Genomic DNA, 19536 nt, shown 5'->3' with positions numbered 1-19536 from the left:
TGGGCTAAAGAAGTACGTTATCAGGTGAGTGCAGAAGTACAATTCCTCTGAGTTTTCTACAGCTCACTCCAAAGAGGCTTGGATACTGGGGGTTCCAGCTACCTAGGCGTTGCCAGCTATTGTAATTTGGCCATCATGAACTCTGATCATACAGAACCAAGGAGAGTTTGGTTATTGAATAAAGTCTGCCCACCAGCCCAATAAATGTTGTGTTTTCTGCAGGATTTCCTTTGGCTGCTGTGGGCGTTTCACTGCTGCTGAGTTACTGTCGTTCTCTCTGTCTGTCATGCTTGTCCTCATCTGGGTTCTCACTGGCCACTGGCTCCTTATGGATGGTGAGTAACTTATAACTGACAAGTTGGGATTTTGCTTAATTTAGTTTTGAAGTAGTCAAATTGGTCTGTCCTCTATTTTTCTACCTTCTGTGTTTTAGCAACATTACCCCTGATTACCGTGTACCATGGAATGTTTTTTCCCCACATTCTAAACATATTTTTTAATAACAGCTTTGAGATATAATTCACATATTATACAGCCCATCTATTGAAAGTAGACAAATCAGTGAGCTTTAGTATGTTCACAGACTTGTGCAGCCATCACTGCAGTCAATTTTAGAGCATTTTCATCACATACACCTCCAAATCCTGTACCTATCAGCAGTCACTCCCCTCTTTTCCTCCACCTCAGCCCCAGCCATCCTCTAATTTATTTTCTGTCTCCGTGGATTTACCTATTCATAGAAATGGAATCATACATTGTGGCCTTTTATGTCTGGCTTCTTTCCCTTAGCATAAGCTTTTCAGGGCTCATTCATGTTGTAGCATTTATCAGTACTTTATTCCTTTTTATGGCTGAATAATAATCCATTGTGTGGTTATACCACAGTTATTTATCCATGCACTAGTCGTCTCCACTTTTTAGCTCTTACGAGTGATGCTTCTATGAGCATTCCTTTCCACGTTTTTCTGTAGACAGTTCTTCTTAGACAAATGGGATTATACTATTCTGTAACCTTCTTATGTACTGATAGAAATACATGTCTGTATCATTACATAAAGATATATCATAGCCTTTTTTACTAACTCTAGAGTACTCCACTGTATATGTTTCATAATTAACTATTGCTGGATCTTTAAATTGTTCCCGTTTCTTTTTCTATTATAAATAACCCTAAGGTCAACATTCTTGTTCCACCTCTTGGCGTACGTGTCAAATTATTTACTAAGATTGTTTGCTAAGGATGAATTCCTAGATGTAAAATCTCTGGAACAAAGGGTTTTTGTTTTTAGAATCTTTATGTATTATTACTAAGAAATGCTCTAACAGCTTAGACTGCCATCTGTAGCAGATGCGGGTTACCCTTCACTGATGATGATAATCATGAAATTATGACAGAGCTAACATGTGTTGACTGCTTATTATGAATTGGGTATTCTGGTGTGACTTTTACATGAATTATTTTATTTAATCCTCAACCAACTCTATGAAGTGAATACCATCGTTATTCCATTTTGCAGGGGAGGGAACAGGTTCAGAGAAGTTAAGTAACTTATGCAGAGTCACAGAAGCCTTGTATATGTTTCATATTTACTACCAAAACCACTCTCAGCATCTTGTAAGGACATTTCCAAAAAACTTCTGTAATTCATCACCCTAACACAATAACGGTGTGTTGCTGTGATGCTGGAAGTTATGCCACCAGTATTCAGATACCAGTGGGGTCACCTATGGCAGACAGTTTCAGCGGAGCTTCCAGACTCAGACAGACTAGGAGGAAGGACTTGGTAGTCTACTTCTGAAAAAAAATTAGCCAGTGCAAACTTTATAAATAGCAGCAGAACATTGTTTGATATATGCTGGAAGATGAGCCCCTCAGGTTGGAAGGCACTCAAAATATGACTGAGGAAGAGCTGCCCCCTCAAAGTACAGTCGGCCTTAATGACATGGATGGAGTCAAGCCTTTGGGACCTTCATTTGCTGATACAGCACAACCCAAAATGAGAAGAAACAGCTGCAAACATCCATTAATAATTGGAACCTGGGATGTATGAAGTTTGAATCTAGGAAAACTGGAAATCGTCAAAAATAAAATGGTGGAATGCATAAAGATCGATGTCTTAGGCATTAGTGAGCTGAAATGGACTGGTATTGGTCATTTTGAATCAGACAATCATATGGTCTGCTATGCCGCGAATGACAGCTTGAAGAGGAATGGCGTTGCATTCATCGTCAAAAAGAACACTTCATATGTGAGAGACTGACTTGATTTGTAAACTTTCACTTAAGCACAATAAAAATTATTTAAAAAAAAAACACTTCAAGATCTATTCTGAAGTACAACGCTGTCAGTGATAGGATAATATCCGTATGCCTACAAGGAAGACCAGTTAATACGACTATTATTCAAATTTACGCCCCAACCACTAAGGCTAAAGATGAAGAAATTGGAGATTTTTACCAACTTCTGCAGTCTAAAATTGATCAAACATGCAATCAGGATGCACTGAAAGTTACTGGTGATGGGAATGTGAAAGTTGGAAACTTCAGTAGTTAGAAAATATGGCCTTAGTGATAGAAACAACACCAGAAACCACATTTAATTTTGCAAGACCAATGACTTCTTCACTGCAAATACCTTTTTTCGCCATAATAAACGGCAGCTAATTTATACGCATGGACCTCACCAAATGGAATACACAGGAATCTGTGGAAAGAGATATAGAAAAGCTCAGTATCATCAGTCAGAACAAGGCCAGGGGCCGACTGCAGAACAGACCATCAGTTGCTCATATGCAAGTTCAAGTTGAAACTGAAGAAAATTAGAACAAGCCCACAAGAGCCAAAGTGTGAGCTTGAGTTTATCCCACCTGAATTTAGAGACCATCTCGAGAGTAGATTTGACGTGTGGAACTAATGACCGAAGACCAGACAAGTTGTGGAATGACATCGAGGACATCATACATGAAGAAAGCAAGAGGTCATTAAAAAGACTGGAAAGACGAAAATGGATGTCAGAAGAATCTCTGAAACTTGCTCTTGAACATCAAGTAGCTATAAAGCAAAAGGTAGAAATGATGAAGTGAAAGAATTGAACAGAAGATTTCAAAGGGCAGCTTGAGAAGACAAAGTAAATATCACAAGGACATATGCAAAGACCTGGAGATAGAAAACCGGAAGGGAAGAACACACGCAGCATTTCTCAAGTGAAAGAACTGAAGAAAAAATTCAAGCCTCAAGTTGCACTGTTGAAGGATTTTACAGGGAAAATATTAAATGATGCAGGAAGCATCAAAAGAAGATGCAAGGAATACATAAAGTCACTATACCCAAAAGAATTGGTCGACGTTCAACCATTTCAGGAAGTAACAAATGATCAGGAACCGATGGTACTGAAGCAAGAAGCCCAAGCTGCACTGAAGGCACTGGCGAAAACAAGGCTCCGGGAATTGACAGAATACCAATTGAGATGTTTCAGCAGACGGTTGCAGAGCTGGAAGTACTCCTCCATCTATGCCAAGAAATTTGGAAGACAGCTACCTGGCCAACCAAATGCAAGAGATCCGTATTTATGCCTATTCCCAAGAAAGGTGATCCAACCGACGGCAGAAGTTATTGAATAACATCATTAGTATCACGCACAAGCAAAATTTTGCTGAAGATCATTCAAAAGCAGCTACAGTGGTATATCAACAGGGAACTGCCAGAAATTCCAGCTGGATTTAGAAGAGGACGTGGAACCAGGGATATCATTGCTGATGTCAGATGGATCCTGGCTGAAAGCAGAGAATACCAGAAAGATGTTTACCTGTGTTTTATCGACTATGGTAAGGCATTCAACTGTGTGGATCATAACAAATTATGGATAACATCGTGGAGGATAGGAATTCCGGAACACTTAATTGTGCTCATGAAGAATCTGTACATGGATCAAGAGGCAGTTGTTCAAACAGAACAAGAGGGGATACTGCATGGTTTAAAGTCAGGAAAGATGTGTGTCAGGGTTGTATCCTTTTACCATACCTATTCAGTCTGTGTGCTGAACAAATAATCCAAGGAGCTGGACCATAGAAAGAAGAATGGGGCATCAGGATTAGAGGACTCATTAATTATCTTCGACATGCAGATGACACAGCCTTCCTTGCTGAAAATGAAGAGGACTTGAAGCACTATTAATGAAGATCAAATACCACAGCCTTCAGTATGGGTTACACCTCAACATCAGGAATACAAAAATCCTCACAACTGGACCAGTAAGTAACATCATGATAAATGGAGAAAAGATAGAGGTTGTCAAGGATTTCATTTTACTTGGATCCACAATCAACACCCACAGAAGCAGCAGTCAGGTAATCAAAACACGCATTACATTGGGCAAATTGTCTGCAAGAGATCTCTTTAAAGTGTTAAAAAGCAAAGATGTCACCCTGCGGACTGTGGTGCACCTGACCCAATCCATGATGTTTTCAGTTGCTTCATATGCACACAAAAGCTGGACAATGAATAAGGAAGACCAAAGAATTGATGCCTTTGAATTGTTGTGTTGGTGAATATACCATGGACAGCCAAAAGAACAAACAAATCTGTCTTGGAAGAATTACAACCAGCGTGCTCCTTGGAAGCAGGGATGGTGAGACTCTGTCTCACATACATTGGACATGTTGTCAGGAGGGATCAGTCCCTGGAGAAGGACATCATGCTTGGTAAAGTGGAGGGTCAGCGAAAAAGAGGAAGACCCTTGTTGAGATGGATTGACACAGTGGTTGCAACAACGGGCTCAAGCATAACAACAATTGTGAGGATGGTGAAGGACCCGGCAATGTTTCGTTCTGTTGCACATTGGGTTGCTGTGAGTTGGAACTGACTCAAGGGCACATAACAAGCAACACAGCAACTTTTTATTTTTTATACCCTTTCCATTAAGACATTTTTTAAATGTTCATAATTTAAGACCCTGGAGCTATCTCCACCTCCTTTTTAATTCAGTTGTTACTCTCATTTTCAAGAAACTTTTATTTAACTGCTCTGCCTCACGAAGTCTGTTCACCTTTTCCTTTCTTTTGGTGGTTCAGAAGGGAAAGAGGTTAAAATACGCTGAAATCCGTAAGAGCCGGAACTCCACAGGACTGCCTTGTTTTTCCACATCTCGCAAGTTTTCCGCCTTTGACAGGGTGCAGTCTTACCACTTTTCTGTCCCTCTGTATTAGTGGAAAATATTTGAGTTTTCCTCCTCTGACAAGTTTCCGCCTTACACAGGTTCCAGCTTTTACTGTGTAAACACAGTCAGTTTTATACTATTTGTTTGTTCTACCTGAAGAATGTTTAAGGGAGGAATTTGAAAATTGGGAATTACAGGTATGGATTTCATTTATTCCTTTATCTGTTTTGAGCAACCACAAGGTTAGTCAAGGCCTTGGAAATTAGAACCACCTGCCAAATCTGAGAGGCTCCTCTGTGCTGGGCAACTCAGGCTGGCTGGGCACAGAGGACCTGTCGTTTAGTGGTCCAGCTGTCTGATCCTGGGCCACCCAGCGTGATCCTTCCTGCCCATGCCTTAAGTTCAGGAATAGCTAAGTTACTCAGACAGTCTGTAAGCACCATGACATCAGAATATACGTACTTTCTGTGACCGATCTTAACTTTGCTGAGTAGTATTTGGTGTGCAGTTTGTTTTAAGTGGTGTTTTTATATTTATAATTTTCAGAAACTTACATCAGAAATGTGAATTAACTCCAGACCAAGGACGTTCTGCTCATGGTCAGATTGAATAGAATTTGGCAAAAAGAATTTTAAATTGCATTTTATGCTGTAATCCAGAATCAGTATCACATCAGTGCTCTCAGGAAACAGTCAACGAAAAGGAAACTAAGGATGTTATTATAATACATGGTCTTAATGAGGAAGAAATTTAAAACCTGAAGGAAAACTAAAAACTTATCCTTCTGCGTCAAGAGAATTTTTTTCCCTCACAAGTAACTTTGACCACTGCAATGATTTGGGGTTTATCTATGCCAGGTAAATTGGTAAAAAGCTGAAAGTAACTGAATATTATGAGAGAACAAACAAGAGAGGGATCATAAGCCTTGTAAACTTATATTATTTCAATCAAAGGTGGTAATTACAGTGAAAGCACTTTTGAAATTGTAAAACATACAAATGTAAGACAGTTATCATTTTAAATATATTTTGCTCAAAATTACAGTGATAAGAAACTGATCAGTGGTTGCCATGTGTTATGAGTGGGGCGGGGGTATGATTATAAAGAAATAATAGCATGAAGGATTTTGGGGAGTGATATAACTGCTCTGTACCCCAACTGTGGTGGTAGTTCTACAAATTTGAACTTGTGTTACAATTCATAGAAAGAAAAAAATATATGGTGGTGTTCATTGCTTTTTTGAGTGTATATCATATACTGAGCTATTGAAATGTTCCCTGTAGACTTATATACAGACCTTTAATGACTCCGAGTAGCAAGGCAGAGTCAAAATCCCCAGGGCATGGTCTGTGCAGTAACTCACCTTTGTAGATTCCTGACAGCATTAGGCTTGGTCTCTCATCTCGGTATCCTACATTTCCTTATAAAAAACACTTGCTATGATTCCCTTTCAGTCCTTGAGTGCCCACTATGCATATAAGCATTCTGAAGTGCAGTGTATATAGGATTTTTAAGTGATTATCAGAACTGCTAAATTTCTCAAATAAATTATTAGTGCTTTCAGTATTCTTAGAGATTTATATTTAATTCTTCACTGCTTCTGGAGGTTGATAAAGAATAAGTTGAGAAAAGAAGTTACATTCAAGGTCACACAACGAGTTAGTTGCTCTGGGTGAATGCCTGTTTTATGTAAGCTGGGTATCATTAAGAGTGAGAAAGTGGCAGGTATGTGTGTTAGATTGTTCCCAAGATTATCTCTTGATTTCTGCAGAATGATTTGTTAAATAAAAGTTAAGAGGAAGTGAGTAGAACATGAATTGGACATGTAGGGATTTTGAAAGACTTTCATAGAATTAATTTCTTTTCAAAATAGGTATTATAGAATATTAAAGAGTCTTGATCGTGATAATGATTGGAGTAGAGGTAATGAATATTATTCCAAATCAGTCTCATAGCAATTTTTATGATTATATCTCTTAAGTCTGATCTGGTCCAGTAGCTTCATGATAAGGAAGCAAGCAACACTGACATTTCTTCTCTACTGCCTCTCGGACAAAGCTATTTAGAAATGCTGGTTACCAAACCAAACCCATTGCCGTCTAGTCGATTCCAGCTCATAGCAAGCCTATAGGACAGAGTAGGGCTGCCCCCATAGAGTTTCCAAGGAGTGCCTGGTAGATTCCAATTGCCGACCTTTTGGTTAGCAGCCCTGGCTCTTAACCACTATGCCACCAGAGTTTCCTGAAATGCTGGTTAGTTGGTTAAAATCTAAACCAGACTAATTTCAGTCCTTGTAAATTAACTGTTTGGATGACTGTGAACTACATATTCTTAAAGGAGATTGTTTTATGATGGAGTCCTTAAATGACAGGTTGAGAGCTCACCGGTGTAAATGATAGGCTTAAACATATAACAAAGTTTATTTAGCGACCTTGAAGCCTCTCTGCCCCTTGTGTGGTCTAAGGTTCCAAGTAATCCCCCCACTAACTTTTTGAGGCTCTCTCTTCATGGATCTCTTTATTCATATGTCCAGACACAAGGGATACTATTTATATGTAGTGCTAAGAGTTTCAAGCCCTTACTAAGCTGTTGACTCAAAGTTTAGCTGTCTTTCAAAATAGCAAGCAGTATTTTCTTTATCCTCTCATCTCCACTCTACCCTAGCATTGCATAGAATAGAAACACCTGTTTACTGATAGTATTTCACTATTACTAAAGTAAGATCGTGTTATCTGCATATCAAAGATGCCCACCACTGATGTGTCAGTTTGTCATGGCTCACATCTTTCTGTGATGCTAGAAGCTATGCCATCAGTATTTCAAGTACCAGCAGTGTCACCCATGGTGGGCAGGTTTCAGGAGAGCTTCCAGACTAAGACAACTTGACAGACTTGGACGAAGGACCTGGCGGTCTACTTCCAAAAAAGATTGGCCAGTGAAAACCTTCTGAATACCAGCAGAACATTGTCTGATGTAATCCTGGAAGATGAGTACCTCAGGTTGAAAGGCACTCAGACTACAACTGACTGGGAAAGAGCTGTCTCCTCAGAGTACAGCCAACCTTAATGGCATGCATGCAGTAAAGCTTTCTGGACCTTCTTTCTTTAGACATGTTATCAGGAGGGACCAGTCACTGGAGAAGAACATCACACTTGGTAAAGTAGAGGGTCAGTGAAAAACAGGAAGACCATCAACGAAATGGATTGACACCGTGGCTGCAACAGCAGGCTCAAACATAGCAACGATTGTGAGGATGGTGCAGGACTGAGCAGTGTTTCCTTCTGTTGTACATAGGGTCGCTGTGAGTCAAAACCAGCTAGGTGGCACTTAACAACAGCATTGCTAATAGTATGTCACTAGAAAAAGAAAAGGTTGGCACAGTGAAAGATGACATTCTTTGGAAGATAAACGATTTACACAGCCATCCTAAACACACTTTAGAACAAGTCAGCAGAATTGTCTTCATTGTGCTCTGCGAGGGGGTGGGGGTAGGTTTATTAGACTCACTAAAGAAGAATGAATGGGATAAGCAGCTCTCAGAAAGCAAAAGCGTCCATTTTACTACTGGGTCCTCTTCCTCTATACTGTAGAATCAATAGAAAACTGGTCATAAAGGACAAACTTTATTTTCCCAGTGACCACTATCAGAAATACATTTCCATTGTGAAATCCCCCTAATAGTTCAAACTTGCCCATGAGTTTTCAGTGAGGCTCCACTAAGTGACCCTAAGTAGTAGACTTTACGGTATTTTCTGTCATTTTCAATTACTATAATTTCCCAATATTTATTTAACCAAGGATCTTGTCGTCTTACCAGTTGTGCACTGATTAGATTGCTGTTACACCAAGTACAGAATTTTTCCTTCCAAAAAAAAAAAAAAAAGAGCCTTTGAGCTATTTAATTTTTCATGCTTGTTTCTCAGATTAGTATTGGACATGTGACTTGTTTTCTGCTATTACAATAATGTTGCTTTCTAGCCACGGTCTGTAGGATGCTGAAATATGTTCTCTGGCATGGAAATTGTCTTTCCAGACTTCTCTGCAGAATCAGAAACCATTTTGTAGGCAGTGAGATCTGGTGGTAGAGTTTTTAAACGGGAGATTTTTAATTAAAGCTTGTCCTTTGAAGTTAATCTAGAGTGAAAACAGGATGATAAATGTGGCTGTTTTAGGACAAGGCATGAAGTTACCAAGGAAATACTAAGAAAAGACTTCAGAGCTTTCTTGAACTGAAGTCTAGTGCTACTGTACCTGTGTTCTAACTCAGTTTCATGTGGCAAACTAACCTTTGGAGTTTGGGAAAAGGCTGGAAAGCACTGGTGGTATATAGGTGTTAGCTAAAAGCTGGTGAATCTCGAGCACACTCACCTAGTGTTCAGGGGCCACAGTCTCCATCCCCTGACCAGTTCAGGGACTAGAAGAGTCTTGACAGATGTCTAGTCCAACCCCCTCACCCTATCAGAGTTGTTGCTAACCTATGATTGGAAATTGTAGTGTCAGAAATCTAGTGACTGATGTTTTTCTCGCTTTAAATGCTAGGCTCTGGCTCTTAGTTCATTTAGGGTGTAGCTTTTAGAGATTCTTCATCTTAGCATGTGAGCACTGCTGAGGCCTTACAGATCATGTCACCCTTTTAGAGAACATTTTAGCCTGGTTTGGTTTCATTATCTTTGTCCCTGCCCTCACTGGTTGTAGTAGACAAGGATGTAGTCCAGAGATTATATGAACAGTAATTATAGTGAAGTGACTAAGATTAATAACTTACTCCTCTAATACTTTTGATTATTTTACATTTAATCGAAAGCTAAATTTGTTACTAAAGCTATGGGGGAAGAGTCTTGGGAGCTTCTCAGGCAGCACGGAGCAAGGAATAGTTCTCACTTTTTGCCCTGGAAGAACTTAAGATTTTTAAGGGTCACTTTTGAATGAAAGAAAGAAGAAAAAGAGAGGCTACCTAGGTGAATAGTTGAGAGGGTGTTTCAGGGAAATGGCCCTATTTAGTTGGGAATTGGATAGTCAACATACTTATATTAAGAACCTTTTCTGAAATAGTCAAAAGGAATTCATTTCTTCTTTTCATACATGGAACTTAAAGTATAACAGGAAGATTGAGTTGGTATGATTGGAAGGATATTGCTCAGCGTAATTTAGGAGAGAAGAACTAGATTGAGGAATAAGAAACAAAGGCAGACAGACTCCAAGGCAGAGCTCCATCCTGTGTGAGTTGTGCAGCTTTGTGACAGCATAGAGGTATATAGACAGGATTCATCACAGAACAGGGAGCATGTTGACCTTAAGGTAGGAGATGGTGTTAGGCTTATTTTTGACAATGGCTGTGAAGAGTATGTGGGGAATGTTAAATAAATTTCCTAAAAATTACAAAAAGGCAGTAAGAGAGGAGATACACGTCAAAGTAGGGAGTGTGAGGAGGTATGACCAAGGTCTGCGGGAACAACAAAGGCAACAACCCCAAAGTGCCTACACGTTGAAAGACTGTGAGAAGTTGAAAATGAATGCAGAGTTTCTTGTTTAGAAGATTACAGATAAAATGACATTGTCTAGTGTCATGGAAAATCCTATTACTGAGCAGTTCCGCCTTTTCCATGTTGAGTTTAGACCCAGGTAGGGGTAAGATTAGCATCCGATGAGTGATAAAGCAGCAAGTGGGTGCTTAGACCACACGACCTTTATCTTGTGAGATACATCAGTCAGTCCTCTGATCCTGCCCACATACTCCTGTCCATCCTTAATCTTAGGCCTTTGTTTCTCCCTCTCCCTTGATGCTTTGTATTCCATGTATTTGGTTGTAAGCTCATGAACAGACCTCCCTTTGCTGCCCCTTCACCGTCACCTCCAGCTAGTCTTTACGCAGACACGTTTTCTTACCCGTGCCTCTGTCCCATGCGCTTACTGACCACTCACCTCAGACCAGCCGAGGTGCTGTTTATCAGTTCACATCACAGCCAGACATTTGTTTCTTACAGATAATTATAATGAGAAATCCCATTCTTTAAAAAGCAGGCATGAGTTCATTTATATAACGGGCTTCAAGTATATCTCTTAATGCCGCAGCCATTTTGGCAGCATCTATCCAGATAAGATGACTGCCAGGTGATTCTACTCAGTCTCCCTTTGCACTTTTGAATGCTCCGATCTTTGCCAGGCCTAAAAAAAAAAAAAAAGTTAACCCTAATTAGTTAAATACAGTTCATTATGTTCATTTCACACAACAGGAATTTGAACACGTTACCAGTGTGGTTCTGTTTTTATAAACTTATAAAAAATTAAAGGAGGCCCTAGCACATAACGAGCATCCTAGATTAGTATAAAGTCAGGAAGTTTGCCTTGACCACCTCTCCAAAATCCACACTGCACTGCTCCCTCAGTGAATGCTTGGTAATGGCAATGACGGGGGAGTACATGTACGTACGTCTTGCCATTGTTCCTGGTGTTACCAGCCTCTCCAGCCTTTCTCTGTTGTACATATGGAAATTTTTTGCTTATGCAACAGAATACACGTAGTAGGAACTCATTAAATATTTGTTGAGTTGACGTGCCCAGGGTCCACCAAACTGCTGTCTTTACCCGCTTTGTTACATATATCGACAATTTACCACCAGTTCTACTGAAATTATGTATAAATATAACTTGTTTGTAAATAAAACTTTTTTGGTTTTATAAATATAACTTTTATATTTATACATGTAAATTTTCTTTCTTAGAATAATTTGAAGGTAATAGCACGTAGTTTTTCATTCATTCAGCAAGTATTTATTGACTGCCTACTGTGTCATGTACTGGGGGATCCACAGAAAGACTGAGACTTGGTTTCTGCCCACCAGGAGCGCTTAGTTTCAGGAGTAGACTCACTTGTACATAAATAATCACACTATCATGGGGTGGATGAATGAGTTGAGAGATATTCAAAGTTCTGTGGCATTACAAAGAAGGAACAACTTATTCTGGTTAGATCAGGAAAGACTCCCTGGGGAATGACTTTCTGACCTGGCACTTTAAGAATGAGGAATTTTCCAGGCAAAGAAACCGGGGCAGGGCCTTCTGTGCAGAACATGAAAAATATAGTAGGCATTGGGAGGTGTGATATGTGAGTGGCTAGAGAACAGAGCAGCAGGAAGTGCATGTTGGGAACAGAGGGCTACACAATGGAGAACATCCCCGTGTGTACCTGCAGTGCCTGACCAAGGAGGTCTACATTCATCCCACTGTGAGAAACCATGGAAAACTCATAAGCAGCTATGTGACCTAACCAGACCTGTGTTTTCAGAAGAAAGAGGAGGAGAGCTGAAGGCAGGGAGAGACCAATCATCTGCCAGGCCCTGTTCTAGACTTCAGGGATGCAACACTGAACCCTGCCCTCTTCAGGAGACAATTAAAAAAAAAAAATGTATATCAGATGTTGAGAGGTACAAGAGAAAAAAAAAGGATAGGAAGGATGTATAATTTTAAATGCACCTTGCAGGAACATCGAATTGTTGTTAACAAGTAAACACTTAAGTAAAAACCCTACTAAAAGAGTTGGCATGAGCCAGGTAAATATTTGTGACGAGATTGTTTAAGGCAGGGGGCCCAGCAAGTGCAAAAGCACTGCATCAGGAACCTGCTGGGCAGATTGAAGGAACCGCAGGGCCGGTGTGACTAGCACAAGGAGATGGTCCGAAAGATAGTAGGACCCTATCAACCGCTGAAGATTTTGGCTTTTTCTCTGTATGAAATGGGAAGTTGGTTAAGGGTTTTGAGCAGGGGACCAATAAAACCTGACTTCGGTTTTAAGAAAATCTTTCTACTCTGTGGAGGAGAGACTGTAGGGGACAAGGTGGAGGCAGAGAACAGGTATGGGAGTTTACTGCAGCCATCCAGGCAAGAGATGACAGTGGGTGTCTCAGGCTGGTTGTGAGAGAAGAGAGGAGTCCAAAATGACCCCACAGGTTGTCATCGGCCAAATGGAAGACTAGAATAAGTGCACTGAGATAGGACAGTATGGTGGGACTCTGTTTAGAATTGAGTTTTGAACGTGAGTCCCTGTGTGGTACAAACAGTAAACTTAATGCACTCAGCTACTAACCAAAATGTTGGAGGTTCAAGTCCACCCAGAGGTGTCTGGGAAGAAAGGCAAAGGCCGAGCAGTTTACTTGCAAAAAATGAGCCATTGAAAACTGTTTGGAGGACAGTTCTACTCTGACACACATGAGGTCACCATGAGTCAAAATCGACTCAAAGGCAACTGGTTCATTAGACATCCATAGGGTTTTTCATCGTGGTCTGCCACAAGAACCAAACAAATCAGTCTGAGAAATACAATCAGGATGCTCCTTAGAAGCAAGGATGGTGAGACTTTGACACAACTTACTTTGGACACGTCATCAGGAAAGACCAGTCACTAGAAAAAGATAACATATTTGGTAAAGTAAATGGCCAACAAAAACAAGGGAAACCATCAATGAGATGGATTGACACAGTAGCCACAGCAGTGGACTCAAACATACCGATGATCATGAAGAAGGCATAGGACTGGATACTGTTTTCTTCTGTTATACGTAAAGTACAGGACTGGATGGTATTTTCTTTTGTTGTACATAAGGTCATGGTGAAGTCAGAGCTGACTCAATGGCAGCTAACAACGACATTAGACATCTAAGTAGTGATGTCGCTCAGGCCATGTATGAGTCTGAAGTTCAAAGGAGATACACAGATGATAAATAAAAACATGGGAGATGACAACATATAGCCTCTAAAGCCTGGAGATTGGATTGAGATTACCAAGGGAGTGAATGGAGGTAAGAAAAAGATTTGAGGATGAGCCCAGGGAGGTCTGGGAATTGAGCAAGAGCTACAGAGGAACCTGAGAAGGGGCTGCCTGTGAGGTAGGAGGAAGCAGGAGAGTGTGGTAGCGTTACAGTCAAGTGAGAAAGTATTTCCAGAAGAAGGGAGCAATCCACTGGGTCAGGTAAGATGAGTACAGAGATTGATCATTGATTGGGTTTAGCAATGAGTATCGTTGGTAACCCTGAGAAACAGTTTCAGTGAAGTAAGAGAGATGAAAGAGAATGGCTTATCTAACCCTTAGATAATAACTTCCCATTTATAGTTAACACACAGGATAGAGGAAAGAGCCAACCATAATCGGGAAGGACCGGAGAAATTCAGAAGGTTGGACATTGTGTAGGACAAATGACCTGGCCTCAAGAAGTCATTAAAAAAGTGGGGTTCGGGGGGAGGCTGTACCAGACTGAAATTTTATTATAATGAAACATGCAAAGACCTGGAGTTAGAAAACCAAAAGGAAAGAAGAACATGCTTGGCATTTCTCAGGCTGAAAAGAACTGAAGAAAAAAATGAAGCCTCGAGTTGCAATATTGAAGAATTCTACGGGGAAAATGTTAAACAACACAGGAAGCATCAAAAGAAGATGGAAGGAATACACAGAGTCACTATACCAAAAAGAATTGATTGATGTTCAGCCATTTCAGGAGGTAGTACATGATCAAGAACTGATGGTACTGAAGGAAAAAGTCCAAGCTGCACTGAAGGCATTGGCGAAAAACAAGGCTCAGAGAATTGACAGAATACCAGCTGAGATGTTTAAACAATCATACAATGCTGGAAGTACTCATCTATACCAAGAAATTTGGAAAGCAGCTTACCTGGCCAGCCGACTGGTAGAGATTCACGTTTGTGCCCATTCCAAAGAAAGGTGATCCACCAGAATGAGGAAATTATCAAACATTATCATTAATACCACATACAAGTATAAGGTTGCAAAGATAATTCAAAAACAGTTGCAGCAGTACATTGACAGGCAACTGCCAGAAATTCAAGCTGGATTCAGAAGAGGACGTGGAACGAGGAATATCAGAGTTAGATAAATCTTGGCTAAAAGCAGAGAATACCAGAAAGATGTTTACCTGTGTTTTACTGATTATACAAAGGCATTCTACTGTGTGGATCATAACAAATGATGCATGCATAACATTGCGAAGAATGGAAATTCCAGAACACTTAATTGTGCTCATGAGGAACCTGTACGTAGACCAAGCAAGAAGCAGTCATTCAAAGAGATACTGCATGGTTTAAAATCTGGAAAGGTTGTATCCTTCCACCACACTTATTCAGCCTGTATGCTGAGCAAATAATCTGAGAAGCTGGACTGTTTGAAGAAGAATGTGGCATCAGGATTGGAGGAAAACTCGTTAGCAGCCTGTGTTCTGCAGATGGCACAGTTTTGCTTGTTGAAAGCAAAGAGGATTGGAAGCACTTATTGATGAAGATCAAAGACCACAGCCTTCGGTATGGATTACACCTCAACATAAAGAAAACAAAAATTCTCACAACTGGACCGATAAGCAGCATCATGATAAACAGAGAAGGTATTGAAGTTGTGAAGGATTTCATTTTACTTGAATCCCAAATCAGCTCCCATGGAAGCAGCAGTCAAGAAAAACGATGCTTGGCATCGGACAAATCTGCAAAAGACCTCTTTGAAGTGTTAAAAAGCAAAGATGTCACTTTGAGGACTAAGGTACACCTAACCCAAGCCATGATACTTTCAATTGCTTCACATGCATGTGAAAGCTGGGCCGTGAATAAGAAGACTGAAGAAGAATTAATGCTTTTGAATTATGGTGTTGGCAAAGAATATTGACTAAACCATGGACTGCCAAAAGAATGTACAAATCTATCTTGGAAGAAGTACAGCCAGAATGTTCTTCAGAAGCAAGGATGGTTAAGATTTCGTCTCAACGTGCTTTGGACATGTTATCAGGAGGGACCATTCCTCAAAGATTGACATCGTGCTTGGTAGAGAGGATCAGCAAAAAAAGAGAAAGACCCTCAAGGAGATAGATTGACACAGTGGCTGCAACAGTGGGCTCAAACATAGCAACAGTCGTGATGGTGGTGCAGGATCAGGCAGTGTCTCCTTCTGTTGAACACAGGGTTGCCATGAGTCAGAACTGACTCTACGGCACCTAACAACAGCAGCAGTAACAGACTGAAAGAAATTTTAAAGACATACACAGATGCACAGGATTCAATACTGGCTTGGACAAACCATCTGGAAAAGACATCTTGGAGCCAATTGATGAAATTTGATTAAAGAAGATGAAAATTCACTGAAATGAACACTAGAGATTGTTGGCTTTTAAAAAAGGCAGCTTTTGTAATCTCATTTAGATTAAATAAAAACACATATATAAAAAATTCTGGGAAGATATTTAACAGTGGTAATTTCTGGGTAGTAGGGATGTAATTTTTTTCCAGATTTTACTTGTCTGTATTTTCTACAGTGTAGTTACTACGTTTGTAGTAAGTATTAAAAACTTAATGGGAAGAAAGGAATTAGAGACCGCTGAAATACACAACTCTTCAGAGGACCTTTGCTACAAAGGAAAGCAGAGAAATGGGGTAGTAGCTAGGAGGGGAATTTCTAGGACAAGAGGTTTTTAAGATAGAAGAAATTGTAGCACGTTTTTACATTGATGGGAAAAATCTAGTGGAGAGGAGGACTTGCTGAAACGATATACTTCAGTAAATGAAAAGAGATGTGGTCTAGGGTGTAAATGACTTTAAAACCGGAAGCAAGGATGACTTATCCATAGTAATGGGGGAAAGGAAATAATAAGAACTAGGATGTCCCAAACAGAGCAAATCTGGTTTTTATGACATTTCTTGTCGTTCCTAGATGCCGTTGAGTTGATTCCAACTCATAGCGACCCCAGAACTACCCCATAGGGTTTTCTGGACTGTAACCTTGATGGGAACAAACTGCCAGGTTTTTTCTCCTGCAGAGCTGCTGGGTGGTTTCGAACTACCAATCATTCAGTTAGTAGCCAAGCACTTAACTGTTACACCACCAGGGCTCCATTTATGACATTTAGGTTTCTGGATATTGATATGTGGAAGAGGAGTTGGGGGTGACTGTCCTACCAGGTTCTTTCCTTTCTTGATAAGTTAGAGCTTGGTGGTTCAAAATAGGGAATCTCCTGGGTCTTAAACAGTTGAGCACTGTAGCATGAGAAAAGAAATTTCCCCCAAATACCACAGGTCAGTGTGGTCTAAAGTTGCACTCCTAAAACCCATTGCCATTGAGTCAATTCTGACTCATGGTGACCCCATGTGTTACAGAGTAGAACTGCTCCATAGGGTTTTCTTAGCTGTAATCTTTACGGAAACAGATCAATCACCAGGCCTGTTTTCCACAGCATCACTGGGTGGGTTCGAACAGCCAACCTTCAGGTTTGTAGTCAAGCACAAACCATTTGGGCCACCCAGGAACCTGAAGTTGTACTAGTGAAGTACAAACATCTGAGACTGGAGCGTAGGGCTGCCTGATCTTTGCCAAAAGTTGCAAACTCTTGTTAGATTTTGCTTGTCTGTATTTTCTACAGTGCAGTTACTATGTTTGTAATAAGTATTAAAAACTTAGATTTAGAAGTTGAATAGTTGGCGGAAAGAGAACGAGTCAGTATGGCACACACTGACTGCTGCCTGTGCTGTCTCCTCCCCAGCTCTGGCCATGGGCCTCTGTGTCGCCATGATCGCCTTTGTCCGCCTGCCGAGCCTCAAGGTCTCCTGCCTGCTTCTCTCAGGGCTTCTGATCTATGACGTCTTTTGGGTGAGTGTGTTTCCTGGCATCCCTGCTCTCCCTTGTGTTTAAGTGGTGCGTTCACACCTGAGAACTGTCAGCCAGGAGTGTCCAAAATCTGGCCTGCAAGACCACTGTCTGTGACCACTCCTGCAGTCCTGAGCTGTACGCCTTAAGAGGTGAGCAGGCGGCTATCCGACCCTGTTTGTCTGTTGAGACGTATTACAGTAGGTGGTCAGCGTGTGATGCTTATGGTGGGAGAGTTAACAGGTAGACATGGTTATCTGCAGGGGAGCACACCCAGTTACACAGTAAGGGCTCATCTGTGGGTGTGGAGAGAAGTTCAGAAATCTGCAGTTCACACCAAGGGCAGATACGCCCTTTCTCCTCGGCACACGCAGTCAGGAAAGCAGCGACGTCACAGTGTTCTGAGACTCTGCTCTGAAGAACAGCTCGTGCTGAAAGCGGGTGGCTTCCAGCTCCCTCTGTTAAAGGCCTCTCTCCAACTCCGCAGGTGTTTTTCTCAGCCTACATCTTCAATAGCAACGTCATGGTCAAGGTGGCCACGCAGCCAGCTGATAACCCCCTTGACGTGTTATCGCGCAAGCTCCATCTGGGACCCAATGTTGGGCGTGACGTTCCTCGCCTGTCTCTGCCTGGAAAACTGGTCTTCCCAAGGTAGGAGTGGCATCCCTCAGTTTGTGAAGGTGGCCCACTGCCTCCCTGGGCCTGTCTGTCCCCTGCCTTGATCAGTCTGTGTTTTGTCAACGGCTTTTTAATCCATAACTGAAAAGGGGTAGTGAGTCGTCATCTCTATTTTATAGATGAGGAAAAGAATATGGACTTACAAAGGTTTTACACGGAGGGATACTAATTTATGACAAAGATTATTACCAGCTGATCTTATCAAACAACCAATCGTTAAATGTCATTACCACATTCTGAAGTTGGCTAGAGGGAATGAACAGGGGGGTCTGGATCTTTTTTATTTCTCAGACATTTGTTAAAATAAGTTCTAATGCTGACATTCTGCAGTTCCTGGTAGTATAATCCTGGGGATGTTGACCTGCTGCTTTAAGCTCCCGTGTCTGGTGGTGGTCGTTGGAAGCCTCGGCAGTCACTGTGTCACAAAGAACGAACTGCCTGGCACTGCTAGAGGAGGCAGTACTTAGGCAGTTGGTTTCAGCAGTCACTTCGGAGGTGCCCCGCTGAAGCACTGCAGGCCAGGTGGTAGACCTCTGTTGCCAGTACTCTTGTGATTTTGAATCTCTAAACTCTTAAAAATCTGTGTTGTTCAGTAGACTTTTCTTCCACCATTCCCGGAAGTTCTTTGACTTCTTAAAAAGCTGTTAGACTTTGCCCAGAAAGAGTAGCAACTGGGTTGTAGCGTGTGGCATCCCTAACATGTGAAACTCCATTCCAGCTCCACAGGCAGTCACTTCTCTATGCTGGGTATTGGGGACATCGTGATGCCCGGTCTGCTGCTATGCTTTGTCCTTCGTTACGACAACTACAAAAAACAAGCCAGTGGTGACTCCTGTGGGGCCTCTGGACCTGCCAACATCTCTGGGCGCATGCAGAAGGTCTCCTACTTTCACTGCACCCTCATTGGGTACTTTGTAGGTAAGAGTGAACCAGAGACTGCAGACGAGCCCCTCTGGCCGTTCTCCAACCCCCTGGAATTAAATTAGGTCTTCCAGCTGCAAACGCTGGGCGGAAGGACACCACCAGAGAAACTCTACTGGCCCATTAGATGACAGATGTCGATCATGAGTAGCTC

General features: G+C 41.3%; 1 protein-coding gene and 1 long non-coding RNA gene across 2 annotated transcripts in view; one reads left to right on the top strand and one right to left on the bottom strand.

The window, feature by feature from the left end:
* The window catches only part of SPPL3 (signal peptide peptidase like 3), a 190175-nt gene that overhangs the window by 155266 nt on the left and 15373 nt on the right, over window positions 1-19536 (top strand). Inside the window, exons 6-9 of the mRNA XM_064272296.1 lie at window positions 223-335; window positions 17680-17786; window positions 18271-18434; window positions 19180-19379. Coding sequence (XP_064128366.1) covers window positions 223-335; window positions 17680-17786; window positions 18271-18434; window positions 19180-19379 — 584 coding nt within the window. The remainder of the gene's footprint in view (window positions 1-222; window positions 336-17679; window positions 17787-18270; window positions 18435-19179; window positions 19380-19536) is intronic.
* Window positions 11126-19536, bottom strand: part of LOC104846791 (uncharacterized) — a 55320-nt gene continuing 46909 nt past the window's right edge. The window contains exon 4 of the long non-coding RNA XR_775996.3: window positions 11126-11320. This is a non-coding gene — a long non-coding RNA (uncharacterized LOC104846791). The remainder of the gene's footprint in view (window positions 11321-19536) is intronic.

The sequence above is a fragment of the Loxodonta africana genome, chromosome 19 (assembly GCF_030014295.1).
Source record: "Loxodonta africana isolate mLoxAfr1 chromosome 19, mLoxAfr1.hap2, whole genome shotgun sequence".
In the NCBI taxonomy this organism is placed as follows: Eukaryota; Metazoa; Chordata; class Mammalia; order Proboscidea; family Elephantidae; genus Loxodonta; species Loxodonta africana.
The sequence above is the reverse complement of the archived record's forward strand: the minus strand, read 5'-3'. Positions and strand labels throughout refer to the sequence as shown.